Source organism: Egretta garzetta, unplaced genomic scaffold (genome assembly GCF_000687185.1).
Source record: "Egretta garzetta isolate BGI_Z169 unplaced genomic scaffold, ASM68718v1 scaffold229, whole genome shotgun sequence".
NCBI lineage: Eukaryota > Metazoa > Chordata > Aves > Pelecaniformes > Ardeidae > Egretta > Egretta garzetta.
Window position 1 is genome coordinate 1,379,977 of NW_009270000.1, and position 16,628 is coordinate 1,396,604.

General features: G+C 36.8%; 1 protein-coding gene across 8 annotated transcripts in view; it reads right to left on the reverse strand.

Annotated features, from left to right (window-relative positions):
- The window catches only part of ESCO1 (establishment of sister chromatid cohesion N-acetyltransferase 1), a 35,084-nt gene extending 18,462 nt beyond the window's left edge, over nucleotides 1-16,622 (reverse strand). For 4 of the 8 annotated variants that reach the window (XR_004843154.1, XR_004843153.1, XM_009647643.2 and 1 more), the window contains exons 1-7: nucleotides 16,329-16,622; nucleotides 14,219-14,322; nucleotides 13,828-14,026; nucleotides 11,881-13,252; nucleotides 11,102-11,213; nucleotides 9,745-9,808; nucleotides 7,478-7,592 (exon numbers count right to left, since the gene is read on the reverse strand). Coding sequence is in view for 6 of the 8 variants with exons in the window: in XM_009647643.2 (XP_009645938.1) it covers nucleotides 7,478-7,592; nucleotides 9,745-9,808; nucleotides 11,102-11,213; nucleotides 11,881-13,252; nucleotides 13,828-14,024 (1,860 nt within the window). In the remaining 2 variants the exon portion in view is untranslated. Of the gene's footprint in view, nucleotides 1-1,475; nucleotides 1,535-7,477; nucleotides 7,593-9,744; nucleotides 9,809-11,101; nucleotides 11,214-11,880; nucleotides 13,253-13,827; nucleotides 14,027-14,218; nucleotides 14,323-15,777; nucleotides 16,298-16,328 lie in introns of those variants that run through there. The other 4 variants (XM_035902996.1, XM_035902997.1, XM_035902998.1 and 1 more) reach the window with 2 other exon arrangements.
- Nucleotides 16,623-16,628: the final 6 nt, after the last annotated feature.

Consider the following 16,628-nt stretch of genomic DNA (forward strand, 5'->3'; position numbering starts at 1 on the left):
AAAATAAGTTAAAAAAAAAAAAAAAAAAAAAAAGACATGTAAATTAGAAAATCAGCTACATAAAGCAACTCTTAAAATCTTTGCCACATATCAATACTGCAGTAAGTCTCATGAAACAATTTCTGCTCAAATGATCAAGAAGCTAAAGGTATTTAAGCTAAAATATCTATTACTTTACTACCAAAAATCTCAAACCAAAAAAAAGCCTAGCTACCTAGAAGTCATCAAAAAATCTGGGGCAAGGATATCCTCAAAGTTGTCACGCTCCTTAGCTCATCCCATCTTGCCTTGTAAATACATATGCTGTTTTGCAAGTCTCCAGGAACAGATTATTTCCCTGGAATAGTACAGCCAGTACAGTATTTTACAGTTTGACTTTCTTGGATGGTGCTGGTATCAGTGAGTTTGGTTTTTGGGGGGGGATTTTTTTGTTTGGTTTTTGTTTTTTAAGGATTTCACTGATACTACTATTTTTACATGCATTCAGTTGTATCAATGGGCTACACACAGAGGTTAATATTAAAAACTTGCTATGTGAATATCAGAAAAAACACACTGTAGTATCTAAAGCAATCTTTTGAACTCTGTAGCCCTAACAAATGCTACTGTACTTTTTAGCAAATATTTTACAGTATCCTGAGGGTAGTAAAGAAGATAGCCTTTTTGTGTAACTGAAGTACTATTTCAAAGCCATACCACAAGACATAATGCTTCAGACAAAACACAAACAAAAAAAAAAAGGCAGCTTTGTAAATCCAACGTAGACTACAACAAATAAAACAGGACATGCAAAATGAAGTCAGGAATTATGAAGAATGCATTAACACAACATCTACAGAATCTGACTATTTTTAACCTAATGTCATTGCATAATCCAAAGTGTAAAGGGCATGCATCACAAGGGGAAAAAGTGCTCACAAACAATAATACTGCATTAAAGGTTACCAGCCCTTCCTAATGAGGAGGAAGGAACAACAATAAAAACAACAAAAAAAAACCCAAACCAAGAATGCCTTATGCACCACATATGAGAGTAAATAAAAACTTAAAACAGGGATTTTAGGGGGGGGGAATCTTCTCAGCAAGCATCAGATACTGGGTACTGGAGAATAAACTGTCAACTTGTCACAACTAGAAAAAGATGTAAGAGGTTTGACTCTCAGAGAAATGTTTTTCAAAGCAGTATTTAAGAAAACGTGGGGCTGCAGGCAGAGATATGTGTTACTCTATTTAAAACTCAATTTTCTAAACAGTACAATAAAAAGCCAAGGGTACTTTTACTTCCTAAGCAAATTCTGCATGTGTAGATGGCAATTAAGCATTCCCAACATCTCAGGCAATCCTCATTAACATAGGTACAGGATATATGAGATCCAGTGTTTCAAGGCTAACTGTTAATTGAACATTGCAACAATGTTGTCTTAATCTCCAGAAGGGTTTCTTAATTCTGTGTTAGACAGAAAGAAAAGTCTTACCAATATCTTCTTTGAGAAGGTGCATGTCTGCTGATCCTCCATATGTGGAATAAGGAGCCCTGCAAGCAAAAAAGGCATTTGGTGCCTCTGTAGGAGATGAAAAGGGGCCCTTTTTTTCTATTTTTTTTTTTTCCCCTCTTTCTTCAGACACAGATTAGGTCACCTCCTTCTTGATTACCTAGTCTTAGTTAGAAGAAGATTATTTTTTCCTTGAGTCTTTTCACAGAACAAAGAATAAAACCCAGCCATAGAAACAAGCAGGCTGGAAAGGAAATACAAGAGCAGGAAAGAACACCACAAAGATTTTCGGGCTCTCCATGAAAATGAAAAGGTCAAAGAATGCTATTTCAGCGAAAGATGCATTCAAGACTGAAGCTGATGGGTAGATCCCCTTGCTGACTGGAAGGATCAGAAGACATGACCCAACTCAGAAACATGTTTCACTTCAAATGAAGTCTGTGGAATTTAACAAAAAAACACAACCAACCAAAAAAAAAAACCCCACATCACCAGTACCCATCTTTCTGAAAAGCTATTTTAGCCAAAGGATTTCAAACAACTTAAAACTTTTAGAACTGTGATATATCTAATTTTGTTGAACATTTTTGAAAAATGAAAATGGAGGGTCGTTATCTATCATGAAATTATGTCCCCACTGGTCATTAGCTAAAGCAATATGAAAAAAATACAAAGTTAAAAACCAAATCTGCACAATATTTAAAATGGACAGTTAATCCACTGAGCATTGCTGTGACGGACATGCTCAACTCATACAAAAACATAATTCAAGTATATTACAGAGAGTGTTCCAGTGTGTAGTGGTTTTGGCTGGGGTAAGGTTAATTTCCTTCACAGCAGCTGCTATGGTGCTGTGTTTTAGATTTGTGACCAAAACAGTGTTGATAACACAGGGATGTTTTAGCTACTGCACAGTGCTTACACAGTGTCAAGGCCTTTTCAGTTTCTCACACTGCTGTGCCAGTGAGTCGGCTGGGGGTGCACAAGAAGTTGGGAGCAGACACAGCTGGGACAGCTGATCCCAACTGACCAGAGGGCTATGCAGTATGATGTCATGCTGAGCAATAAAAGCTGAGGGAGAGAGGGAGGAAGGGGGAGATGGTTGCTGTTACAGCATTTGTCTTCCCAGCTGTTACATATGATGGAGCCCTGCTTTCCTGGAGATGGCTGAACACCTGCCTGCCAACAGGAAGCAGCGAATGAACTCCTTGTTTTGCTTTGCTGAAACGCACGGCTTTTGCTTTGCCTATTAAACTGTCCTTATCTTAAGCCATGGGTTTTCTACCCCATCCTACCTGGGGGACTGAATGAGCAGCTGCATGGCGCTCAGCTGCCTGCCAGGGTTAACCCACAGCACAATGTTAGTAGCCTTGGTGCTTGAAGTCCTGTATCAGGTGCCCAGCTAACCTTACAAAACATTCTCACCCTCAGGACAAAGGACACCAAACACAACCCACCTGAATTTGCTAGAGAAAGCTGGGTTGCTGCGGTGAAGCAGAAATGGGAAGGAGCAATAATAAGAAAGGATGGCCATTACTGCCCCACTAAGAGCAGAGCTGTCCCAAAGGGTAAGATTTGTGTGGGAAGAAAGGAAGCATGACTGCTCTCAACTACCGAACTCCCTCCCCAGCCACTTATGCAGTAACCACCGCCTTGTTTTTACTGAGATTACAGGAAAGAAAAGAGGCAGTACTTCACTAATGTGAACAACAAAAGACTCCCCAAAAGCCATTCTCCAATTCTTCAGAGAAATTGCCAACCGGACTATACCAGTTTCAGGAAGAAAACAGCAACTTTAAATGATAGCTATGCAACTTTCTTCAGGCTCATAAGAAATCGCTTTTGCAGTTATTATTTCCATGGAGGACTGTGTTTGCAGCTTAAATCAAAATATTTCTTTCATATATTACCTATTTTAGTCAAACAGGAAACTATGTTCAAGTTTAGCCAAAATAGATGTAAGGAAAAATTCAAGTATGATATCCAAACGTGTAAACTGAATTAGCGTGCACAACACTTCTACATACAGCATCCATTCAAGCCTCAGAATCAAAAGCATCTTCCATCAAGCAAACCTGATCCAAGTATTTGCTGATTATTTAGATCACCTACATTTAATCATGTTTGCTTGTATCCAGGCATTAACTAAGACCTCTAGAAAGGCAGAAAAGTGTCTGTAACTGTATACTATCTTTTTATTACTTCAGTGATTTATTGATGAATATCATTTTCAAAAGACTACCTTAATTTTCAAAGGAACACATCTCCTTAGTGGCATAAAACTAAGAAGTATCCCTGTACCTCATAGGTCACTATTTAGAACATTCCTTTGCAGCATTAATGCTTTTATCAATTCCTGTTCTCATGGTCAAAATTTTGTCCTAGATCTGGCAGGCAAGCAGAATTTTTACAAGGAGTAAACAACTGACTTTCCTTGTCTTGGATGTAAAGCATATCTCATTTTACGAAAATCGAAAACATATGCTTTGCACATTCGTATTTCTTTCCATTTCAGAAGTTAAAGGAACAGATTATTTCATATTCAAGTTCTCATATTTGCACATTAGATTCAAGTACATGGAAAGTAAAAAAACAATTTTATTGCATTACTCCATAAAACTTCCAATACGGATCCTCACGTAACCTGTCAACCTACCAACTGAACATTGAAATGAAGTGTAAGAAGGTACAGTTCACAAATATTCAGAACAGACTACTTCTCTAAGCACTAAGTCATGGATTTGGAACATAACATATTTTCAGCTTCCATCTTAATTTCTTTCCTCCAGAAAAACAGATCATCTTTCCGAGGTCTGAACCTAAATTTTCACACATTACTTCCAACACCATTGTTTCCTCTCACTGTCTGTTTTACAGTTTGTTGCAGCATTAGATTCCTTGCTGTTTTCAGCTGAAGTTCTACACTCTGAAGAGACTTGCTTTTTAAGATGTGTGACAGCAAATCCGAAGAAAACAGAAATAACTCATCTTTTGTCTTAGTTGAACCTCTAAAAAATGATAATTTTATGTTTGAAAACTGCTCAGATAACTAGATGGTGTGTACCAAGAAAGAGACCAGTGCAAGTATAGCTACTAAATATTTCTTCTACAAACAGAAGTTGTATTACTTTACTTCTGTTACGGTCAAATAGCCTTAAAGCTTGTTAAAAATTATATTACTTGAGAAAAGTAGAAAATTAATCTCTTCCATTATAGCAATCATACAGGAGAAGAAGGAAGGTAAGATACATCTTTAAGGATTAAATATAAAATATAATGCATATTGTGGAAAACAAAAACTAGTTTTACCATAACACCTGTCTAAATACAGCTCAGGAAATGAAAAGGTTAGAATACACACAGTATTGTAACATCCCAGACTCTGAGCCTCAGATACCGTAGAGACAGTTAAAAGGACAGATGTCAAACTGAAATACAAAAGACTAGAAGAATTCAATAGCAAAAAAAAAAAAAAAAAAAAAAGCAAAACAAAGATAATGTATCATGTGGTGAATCAAACTAACCCCAAGTAGTTTTTCCCCTTTGATTACAAAAAGAAAAAAAAGGGTTCTGTACATACATTAAGAGGGACTGGCTTGACAGATCTCCAAAAGAATCAGATCTCACAGCAGAGAGCCCCAAATTGCACCTTTCAGGCATTTATTTTTTTTTAAAAAGTGTAACAAAGTGCAAGTTAAATGTTCCTTGCTAAGCACAAAAGCATGACTTCCCAACTTTGCTCAAGGTAAAGAAGAATAATGGAACTGCTACCCTTAACACAACGCACCAGAAACTTGAAATAAAAATGATTTACAGCTATTAACTGTAAAATTTTTTACAGACACTGTAAATGCTAATTTAAGTGATTTGGCTGTGCATATAAGACTTCTCCCTGTATAGGAGAAATTTCAGCCTGAACAGCTTTTAAACCAAATGAATCTTTTCTCTGTTCTCAGAGGATTGCTACAGAAGTACATGAACACCTTTGAAAAATTTCCTAAAAAAAAAAAAGTCCAGCCATTCAGAATCAACATTTAAAAAACTCACCATGGTTTTGCAACCAACACTATTCATTACGAAATGTACCTGATTCTATTACATTAATTTAACCCCCAATCTTCTGAGTATTTGTACCAGCAAAGTCTGGTCAATTTAGCAATTTTTCCCCTCCAGATGCTAGCACAAACTATTCTAGACATAACTATGTCTCGTCTCCACAGTAACTAATATCAAGGGTAGTATTTTACAAAATGGCTTAACAAATATTTGGCTTCCTCTATATGTTTTGACAATGCTAAAAGCAGTTTCCACCCCCCACCTTGTAGAAGAATAACAGAGCAGTATCTTACCTAATGCTTTCTTGGTAAAGAAAGCTACAGGCATCACCAAAAAGCCCTTTCAACACAATAAAAAGCCTACTCTGAACTCAATGAAATCAAAGTGAAATAGATTTGTATGAAGTGCTGCAAAAGATTAGATATTATGAAGCTGTTTCACATTTAAAAATTAAACACAGTGCTCACTTGCATTTTCCAGAAATACACACAGAAAACAAGAAACTAGGTCTCTCCCATTTTCCCTGGTGTTCTTCACTGATGACCCATTCTTTATATTCTAAAATTTTGCTAGGTAAATAACTTAAAATTTTTACTGTTGAATACCTAGGGAAAAAATATTACTCTCATAATTTAGGCTGAAAACAAGAATACTACCAGCATAGTCACTAAGTTGCAAATGATCTCTTTGTATGAATACTGTGGAGACCTATACAACCTCTCTTCAGTACCTAACCAGAAAGTTACGTATTTCTTCTTGTCAAAAGATCCTAGCAACTCTTCAGTCAAGTCCTATTACTGTACAAGCAAAAATTAAGTTAGCATTACTGAAATTACAAGGAATATTCTTATACTCCTTCTAATATAGTTAAGATACTTAATCATGCACTTGAACTCTGTTGGCGAAATGAGTTTCAAAGAGGCAACAGCTGAAATACTTGGTAGATGTTAGATATCGTTCATTTACCATCCTGTGACTAGGCACTCAAGTGCCTAGATCTGTATCACTTTAGGTAAATCAAGGATATGTTTATCAATTTAGTTCTCAGAAGCTTTGATTTTAAAGTATTTCAGTACAGATACACGAGTGTTCAGAAATCATCTGGTTCTTTTTTAGCTAACATTTTCATGTGTATAATCCATGTATTACATGAAAAAACTGCAATTTAGCAAGACCACCAGTTATATATGAGAGGGCTTTATTTCGTAAGAACCTTACTACAGAGTCCTCCTGCTTCCTCTCCCTCTGTAGCTTCCCAGCTCCAGCCTTTCATTTCTCAAGGATTATCTGATGTGTGAATTATTAAAGACACAAAACAAACCACAACCAGAACCTCCAATTGTTTTACTACCAAGCTCTGTGTTTCTACAAGATAAAAAAAATAATGACTGTGCGTCACTCTCTTCCTCCCCATTTTGCATTGTCTTATTTTAAACGCGATACCTGCATTTGATAGCAAATAAGGGTAAGAACAAAAAACCAAACTAGTATTACTGCTTAAATATTATGGTGAAAATGAGTGCAGAACAATGGACATTTGAATGATGCAGCAGTATTAATTTTGCACACAATCTGCCAGATGCACCTTCCCCTATAATTCTGAAATTTTAAGAAACTGAGATTTTGCACATAAGTAAAGGCGAGTTCATTCTCCCTAAAGCAACTGTATTTTTACTGAATGGCCCTTCTATTAAAAAAAACATGGAAATCTCTTTTAACAAGAATCAGCTTTAAACATTAGGTCTGTCTGCCACCATTTTTTCCATCAATGCTGAATAACAATCTAGTACAGGTTCTACTTTCACAAATCACTTGCAATGGCAATAGTAGTATGTATAAGTAATGATTTTTAGACAAATTTGTAAAAACACAGCACTGCAAATTTCTTCAAGAAGCTATAAGCCTTTTACTAAAAGGGTATTACTTACTATGATCAGCTGCTTATCACCATCTTTTCCTGCTTCTTTCAGCTTCTGAATATGTTCCTCAGATGGCAGGAAGTTACTGCATTTTGATGCTAATGAAGGATTTAACAATGGAACCCTTGAAATATAAATACATTTAATGTTAAAAAAGGGACTGCTTATACATGTCATGTTAGATACTCAAAGCCATTGTGATAACTAACTTTAACGACATACAAAGCCTAGTGAATTACCCAAAACACAATCCTATATATTTTGATTTGTAATTCAAATGGAAAAATAAGGAAATAAAAGGATTAACCAAAAAATACAGTTTATGACTAGCTTAATTATAAGATTTTTTTTTAAATGAAAAAAAATTAAATTTATAATCAAGTGGGGTAGGTTAGTCGCAACCATTAACACAAGCATTTAATGGAGGCATTTTCAGAGCGTGACCGATGGTGCCTAATGCTATGTATTTCCTACATAAGGTTTAGTTTCTAATTTTAAGTATCACACATCAGGCTGCTAGAGCTGACCATGTAAATATTCCCACAAATATAAGTGGGCAACATAAAACAGATGTCATAGATCTCTCAAATTCAATTCAAACTTATTCTCTTCTAATGGCTGGCAGTGAAAGAAGGGAGAAGAGGACCTGAGGAATAAATGCATGGGTATCACTGGACTCTGATTTCACTCAGTTTAAGTTTCCCCTTGTCAGGACTGAAAGAAACACTGGGAAGTACTATAATACATCAACAACAAAGTTATTGTATGAACTTGCTACTATATTCAGGGGAAAAATAACATTAATACCAGGTTTGGATAGAACTTGTGGAGATCACCAAAGCCGTACACACACAAAAATAAATTGTACTTCAACTAGATATTTACATATTTTCTGTTTCTGAGCAAACTAAGGATAAAGGGCCAAACACTTAATTGTAGCAGCTGCTGTAGTACATGTAGCAGTGAGCTTGAGCTTTTTCAAAAATAAAAACTCTTGCCAGACATTTTTAAATCAGCATTTTTTGTGCTAAATCAGCTATTTTTTTTGTTCCTGTCACGTGCCCCAAAATTTGTGTTAAATAGCTACTTCAAGGTTTGCCTTTTCCCGCTGCAACCTTTTCTTACAAAGCCCTAAGGAGAGCTACACTGTAGATATGCGCATTACTCTCTTATGGCAGGAGTACCAAAAGAGAGAATGATGGCTTAAATCTTGGATAGCATATGGAAAGCGGGGTAAGAAAAGTCTCACAAGAAAAATATATAGCCAAAAAATAGTAAAGTAACATGTGCTTGTTCAGCTAATTAAATGAATAAATTTGAGTAGATACCATATAGCTGTTTGGCAGCTGAGAATAAAAATATGAAAACCTAAAGTTATTGTAATATTTATTGAAAAACCTAAAAATACTAATTTAGCTACTTTTAGATCTGTCTTACCACCCATCTTCTGTGAAATTCCATAGTAGTAGAGTTTTTCAACATGTACAAAAGGGCTGGTTAGTCAGAATTGTTAATCTGGCCTCAGCTAGATGCACTGAAAATGTACTGCATCATTTCTTCCTGTCTCCATTGTGAATATAGAAAATAGTATCAATATACTAACCACTGTGCCAGCTATGTTGCTGTTCAAGGTATCAGGTATGAAGAAATTATTGTCTTTAACTTGTAACTGGCTAAAACCAGAAACTATGTCAGAATTGTTCAAAAATGACAACAGTCAACAGGATCAAGGATAAAACATAAATTTGAACCATTACTAGTAAGAACAATTCAGTTAGTACTAAGAACAAGAATAATTTTCTATATGGCAGCTGACACCTTCCTCTCACAGCAACCACAAACCAATCCCAAATTAAATTCCCTCTTCCCCATCTAAAAAGATTTCATATATACAAGACTCCCATAATTAAAGGATTAGAGAAACTCTTCCAGAAGGAAGTGAAATAATTCAGTAAGTGAAAATCATGTGGCAAATCCTTCCCATACTCTCTAGTTATCATCAGATTTGAGGAAGAGACCATTAGAAACGTTTTCCCATCTCTGTTAAATTCTACTTTTTGAAATAAACGTGCAGTTACAAATATCTTGCTTAGTAATTTTCTTAAAACATCCCGTAATAACTGGGTAAAATGAAAGTCTGTTTTTATAAAGGACAAGTCACTTATCTGAAACTGAAAGCTGGGGCTGGGAGACAATAGAACAGGTAATCTTGTAACAAAACCTCTCATAATTCTATGGAAGGTTACTGTAATTTCATAGTGTATGAAATACTATACCTGTTCTCAGTTTCAGAAGTTTGATTTGTAAGTGAAGTTTGCGTCAACTGCTTGGGAGCCAAACCTACAATTAATCAAAGATTATAACTTCATTATAAAGTTAGTAGTTGCAAAGGAAATTTGAGCTACACAAATAGTGATTTGCAAAAACATATTCAAGACAATGTTGTAATTTGTTCATGGCCAATAAAAAAAAAGATACCACCTTGCAGCAGCATTCAGATGTTTCTCCATATATACTTAAAAAAATATTCAATTTTCTTCAACATTTCCACAGCAGTTCTGCAGAGCAGTTTGCCAGCAGCTAAACAAGGCCAGCAGTGAAACTGCATAGGAGTTTAAACCTATTTATACTGACACCCATATAAATAGCTCTATGTGTAGTATTAGAATCATAAATGTATAGTACACCCCCACCTGAGGTGTGCTCTATAACACTTAAAGAAACAATCAAGAATAGCAAACAAAAGAAAAAACATTTTTCACATTCTCTAACAGTACAATTAGAGTATTTTGCTCTTCAAAAATACCCTGCAATGGCAGGAGAAAAACCCCATTTAGTAAAGCTAAATAGTTAAACAGTGCACTCAAAATCAGGTTCAGATTAAAAAAACAAAACAAAACCTCAAACCAAACCAAAAACCCAAAAGCAAAAGAACAAAATATCAAGAGGGAAGTTAGTGAAGAGATATGTTAGTTATCCATTGATAATACTTCTTAGTCAAATGTACTTGAGTCAAAATATTCACATCACACCCATCATAATGTTTGACAAACTGCATTCACAGGCTGATAAATGAAGACTGGGTAATAAAAACAGAACTGTGATTACACAGTTAATAATTTTGTCAAGATCAAGTAAAACAATTTAGGAGAAAGAAATGCAGATACTTATTCAAATGAAGCAGTAACCAACAGAGAATCCTTAACAGAAACCAATCCAAGAGAAGAACCCAGTGAAATATGGGAAGTTTTACTACTTTATTACATGGAAAAAAGAAAGAATTTGGTTGGGTTTTTTCTTTTTGTTTGTTTTAAAAGTTGCCACTTCACTTTTACTTAAATGAAGCATATTTAAGCACTAAAATATTCACGCATAAAACACAAAGATGCACTAAGAGCAGAGCTGGGTACAAAACCAGACACCTCTCTTTCCCACTACACAGCCCAAAGATAAAAGGACATTTGCTGCTTGCAATGCTTGGAATTACAAAAACCCTGGTGAATAGTTCCAGTCCCAGAAGTTTAGTTCTGCATCAACTATACCTTATTCTGTGAAACGCTCCGCTGAAAGGAAGACTTACTCTTCCCATATAAGTGGCCAGAAGAAGAGGAAAAATTAGTACTAAACAGTTACCTTGAGGTTCACTTTCTCCAGGTTCTTTTTTTAATTGTTTTGGTGGTTTAGGAGCTGTAACATACTTTACTGGAGAACTTTCTGGACTTGATTCCAAATGTAATCGAAAGTTCTAAACAAACAAGAAAACATTAAATAAAAAACCTGAACTATTTAATGTCTCTAACCTATTCACAAAATCATTCCGTTAACTAAGTACTAACATCTTGAACACAGAACCAGTTTTCTGATTCCCACATTATCTTAAGCAAACAAAATGCAACTGATTAGCTAGTCCATATTGAAGTTTGTTGTATGACTTTTACAAAAAACCTTTTTCATTTTATACACAAGCTTGTAAAATACTTCCTATAGAACACCTTTGTCCTTAAAATCTTAAATTTTAACAGAAGCTCATTCAGATAGAGAACACTTTTTTTTCCCTCTCATTCCTTTTAATACACCTGTTTAGAACAGAACAGCTATGCAAGCTTAAGTCATCAAAAAGTGTCCATATGAATCTGTACAACCTCCAGCTCCAGCAGCAAGTTTTATTGATCAACATTTAGTTAGGAGGGTGGAACTTAGGAGGGTGGAACAGATTCATCAGGTTAATTTTCCAGCTTAGTGCCATCCCGTCTATGTCAATGCACTAGTAAAGTTCTTGAATACATTTGAAAATTTTAAGTTACTGTAAAATAAAGTCATTGTTAAAACAAACTTTCCAAGCATGGCATTCTCAGAAAACAGAACAGATTTAGAACACCCTCCCACCACACACCATAATTAAAATGACTTACCTCATCTGGTCTTGGCTCACATAAATGTTTTGTCAAATTACGCAACAAACCATTTTCTGCACCTCTCTTTGTGGGCTGTTTTATTTCTAATGTCACTTCTTTAGCTCCAGCTCTTTCAGATGAAGGATCTGATTTCTCCTGCACACAAGCTGCAGTTTCATTCTCAGAGAGTCCCGTTATTGACAGCTTGCCTTGTGCCTTCAAAAGCTCTGTTTCTGTAGCTATTTGACTTGCCTCTGAAACTTCAGGGTAATCTTTTAACAAAGAAAGCTTGGGGGCATTTGCAGAATTTAAGTTACTTTGCTTCATGTTACTAGCTTTCAGTAACTTAATTTTGGTCCATTTAGAGTTTTTGTTTGAGGAGTTATTTCTACCATTCAGAGTGCATTTGACAGGCATTCCTTTTTTGCTAGGGAAAAAACGTTTGCATTGAGTACTTTGACCAGGTTCTTTCTGAGTAAGCATTTCACTTTGTTGCAGCTGTATGTCGGCATGCTTTTCTTCCGTTTTGCTATAGTCGGCATTAGGGGAATCTTTTTTCACCTCTACTGTATCTGACTCAATCTCACCTGCAATTTCTTCACAAAGTTCAAGGATGCTTACTCTTTTGGATTTCGCATCATTCTCTGGTTGATCAGCCACATTTGTTTCACTTACAGATGGCTGTGAAATCTTTTTTGGTTTTGTACTGTTTTTTACATTCTGATGCATTTGTTGCTTTTCCTTAGCTACTGTCTTAGAATTTGGCTTAAGAGAATCTGCTTCCGCTTTCTTTGTGTTGCTAGGATTAGGAGACACAGGGCCCATTTGGTCTTTCTTAACTGCCTCAAGACTCTCATCAGGACACAATGATGACCCTTGAAGGTTGTGTTGAAAGCTGCTGGAATTATCATTTTTATTGTCCGCTTTACATTTTTTCTCGTTCAGAGAGCTGGTCACTTCTACATGTATTTCTTTATCCTCATTTGTATTGTTTGGCTTTATTTTTGTGTTTTTCTGTTCTGTTTTCTCTCCAGCAGATTTAAGTACTTTTGCTGCAACACTCTGAGCATGTCTTTTTGCCTGGCTACTTTGTTTGACTTCCAAAGCTTTTTCTTCTTTAACTTCTCTGTTGCGGAGGGATCTTGCTGGTACGTGTACATGTGTTAACTGCTGCAGTCTCTGTGATCTCCTCATTACTGGCTCATTTGGCGCAATTATGCATTTTGACTTAGAAATTTCTTGCACAGATTTTTTCTGGCATACCTCCTTATTTTTTGTAGATTTAGGCTGCTGTTGGACCTTTTTGTCAGGTATTGGTTTATTATTCAAGTTGAATCCTGATGATCTTGTAGTCATGCGCATTCCTAGTTCAGGTTCATTGGTGTTATCACTGAAAGATTCAAATAATTATTTTTTCAGCATCCAGAAAGTAAAATTAGTGATAACTTTTCTCATTCCTACTAGCCTCTGCCTCTAACTTTTTTTTTCTTTTCTTTTTTAAAACACTACATCTTACACCCTCAATACTTTAAGAAGAATTTTTTCTAGAATCATTCTAAAAAGACTTCACTTCCACCTGGTTACTCTTAAGTGTAATACTTAATGTTTTTTATGCCTGGCAAGACTGAACTATGAACCCCGGATGGACGCTTTTTAACACCTTGCACAGTTTTTAATTGTTGACACTTGTGGCTTTCAAATGAAGTATTAGCTTACACATATTAGATTTATGTTCGATTCAGAACCTTTTTTGGAAGAAGTCTTCCCGGATTTTGAGACACTAACATGAATACAGAGAAAGATCATGTAGGAGATATTGTACTTAATGATTTAAGGCTGATCTTCCCACTAGTGTTATTTAACTATTTAAGCTGTATCTTTACCTCAAATTCATTCTGCTTAGATTGTTTCTGCGCTAATTTAGTCTAGGAAGATAACCTAGAACAATCACTTATCGTCACTGACCTGTTTGATTTCACAGAGGTTTTGAGTACAGTTTTCTCCTGCACTGCACGCTGATTAGGCTTTGATTTATGTGATCCATGTTTTGTATCCGACACCTCTTTTTCCTTCTTCGCCGATGATGGTTTGCTGTTCTTGTCCAGTTTTGGACGTTTAGCAGAAGGCTCTACTAACATAGACTTCCTTTTCTGAGCTGCCATTTCTGTAAAACACAATAATTGATTCAGCTTTTAGAGTCTGTCAACTGTCGTTACAGTGTCAGTTAATATAACCAAAGGTTTGCCCATTTTACAAAATAAGGTAACTGGTACTAGCTTTTGCTTTTAGAGGCAGACCATGCTAACTGTGATCAGAAAGCAAATCATCAAAGCAACCTCGCATTTATTTTACTTACAGGTTTTTACAAGAGGCAATCGATGTTTAGGCCAAAGTAACTTATCGAGGTGTGCCAAGAGCATTCCTTATGTATATGCTTACAAACAGGACGTTTCATGCCACCTATGAAAAACAGAAAGTGTTCACGTGGTAAGCACTTTATTAACTTCCTTGTCAGACTCTGAATTTGGCATTCCCACCCTCTTCCGTCCCTTCAAACAATGCTTAGCTTTAAAGTTTCTTTGATAATCAACAAAAAAAACCCCAAACCTACAAATTTTATTTCCATACCCAACAATTTTTGGCATTTTGCTGTCATAAGCACTACCCTTTTACCTTTTGAATAATGGCAGATATAGTACCATTTGAAAGGAATTTTATCAGCCTTTTGCATTTTTCAAGAAAAAAAAGATTACTGCGCTCTTTCATAGCCCACAAAAAAGTGGGCCTGCTGTCAGTCCTGTGCCTCACAGCAACAGTGAATAAATCCATTGGACTCTACTAAGTTTTGTGGCTGCTGCTACAGAACTTCATAGACATCAGGAACCACCTATAACTGTTCCTTCTAACATGGCTTAAGCTACAAATCAGAGACAGAACGACTAGAAAGTAACATTATTTGAGACATTTGCCTTGGGCATTTAAGGATGATGTCTTCATGAGAACTGAAATAATGTTAACGATGCAGAAGTTAACCTGCACAAGACTCCTCAGTTAAAGGTCTTCACAGATTCGGCTGATGATACCTTACACATCTCCTTGTAGCTTCTGAGACTTTCAGGTTCTTTTATTCAAAGACCCTGGTTTTGTATTATCACGTAAGTAACAATTGTTCAGCAAAGTTTCACTAACATCTTTTTAGAATTAAGTTTACTGCAAGACTCAGAACTTCCATATCACCGTTTTAGGTCAAGAACTATTGATTTTTGCAATTGACAGACTGACAAAGAAGTATTTCTGTAACAAAATTATATTACTATTCAAACCTTAACAAATGTGGTGTTAAATTTGACAGGTTTTAAGGTCAAACAAGAACTTTAAGTGACCAGCTGTATGACACAGACCAGGTACTTTCATTTCATTACAACTACAGTAAGTCTTCCAGTATTGACAAATGCATGTCTTTCTCTAACAATCCGAAAGACACTTACATTAAAGCTCCTTTTTAATAATTATTATCCAAAAGGAAAAAGCAAAGAGCTGTAGTTTTTCTTTTCTTTCAGACTTCAAATTGTCCTTAACCCATTTTCATTTATCCACTCTTCTTATGAGGACACTTCTAACCACTCAAGACTGATAATGCTCAAATTCCAGACACGAGTGCTGTCTTCTGACACTCTCCTTTAAAGAAGCTGCATGACCAGCGACTCATATTTGAAACAGAATTAAAGAACATACCCAGGGAAGAATCTCTAATAGCATTTTTCATAGTACCATTACCATGTCTCTCCCTAAGGAGCAGGTAACAGAATTTGTATGCCTTACTTCTAATGGCTCGTGAGCCCCATGTCACTTAGCAAGCCTAGGGGTTTCCACTAGTCAAAGATTATCTGTCAGAGCCGCAGTATAGCCACTCACACTGAAAAGAACACCTCTAGTTGCTGGGTAAGTCTCCAGTCTTGTATTTTCTTAGTTTAGAGCATACCACTGACTCTCAGAATTCGGCAGCACCATGGCACACACCTAGACCTTCCTCTTTTTTTTCCAGAGCTATACAGACATCACTGTCACTCTTAGCCACATGACATGTCATACTCAAGAAAGGCTTTCAAGTACAAAACAGAAAATATAATCCTTCCCCCACCGGTATTGCTTCTCGGGACACTGACAAATACACTCTCCTCCCACAAAAAGAACTAGCTCTTTAATAGTCATTTCTTCCCTACTAATACTTTGCAAAGCAGAGCAAGGACTTTTCCAGACATTCAAGAACTGGCGGTTTCTGCCCTGAAGAATTCCCCTCTAGTAAAAGCCAGATTATGGAAAGAAGGGAAGACACAGAAATACAAACTATGCAATAAAGGTTTTGGTGCAAGAAGTAGAGGAAAAACAGAAGCAGACAACTCCCACACCCTCAAGTCCTTAAAGCAGGGGCGAGCCCTCGGTCTCTGCTGAGGCTGGGAGCCCACCTGCCTGACAGGGCGCCGGGGTCTCACACACGAGCCTCCCCCGCCGACTGCCACCACCGAACCTCGCAGCCCCCGCGCCTTAACTCCCGGCTGAGACCCCACGACGGAACTCGAGAGGAAGGAAGAAAAGAGCAGGCCTCCAAGCGTGGCCCAGTGTCATCCGCCTCAGCGCCCCATCGTGACAACCCTCCTGGAGCAGGGCCTGGCAGGGAGCCCCTAAACTCGGCCAAGCGCTCCTCGGGCCAAGGCGAGCGCCACAGAGGGGCGAGGCGGGGGCTGCGGGGAAGGCGTACACGGCAG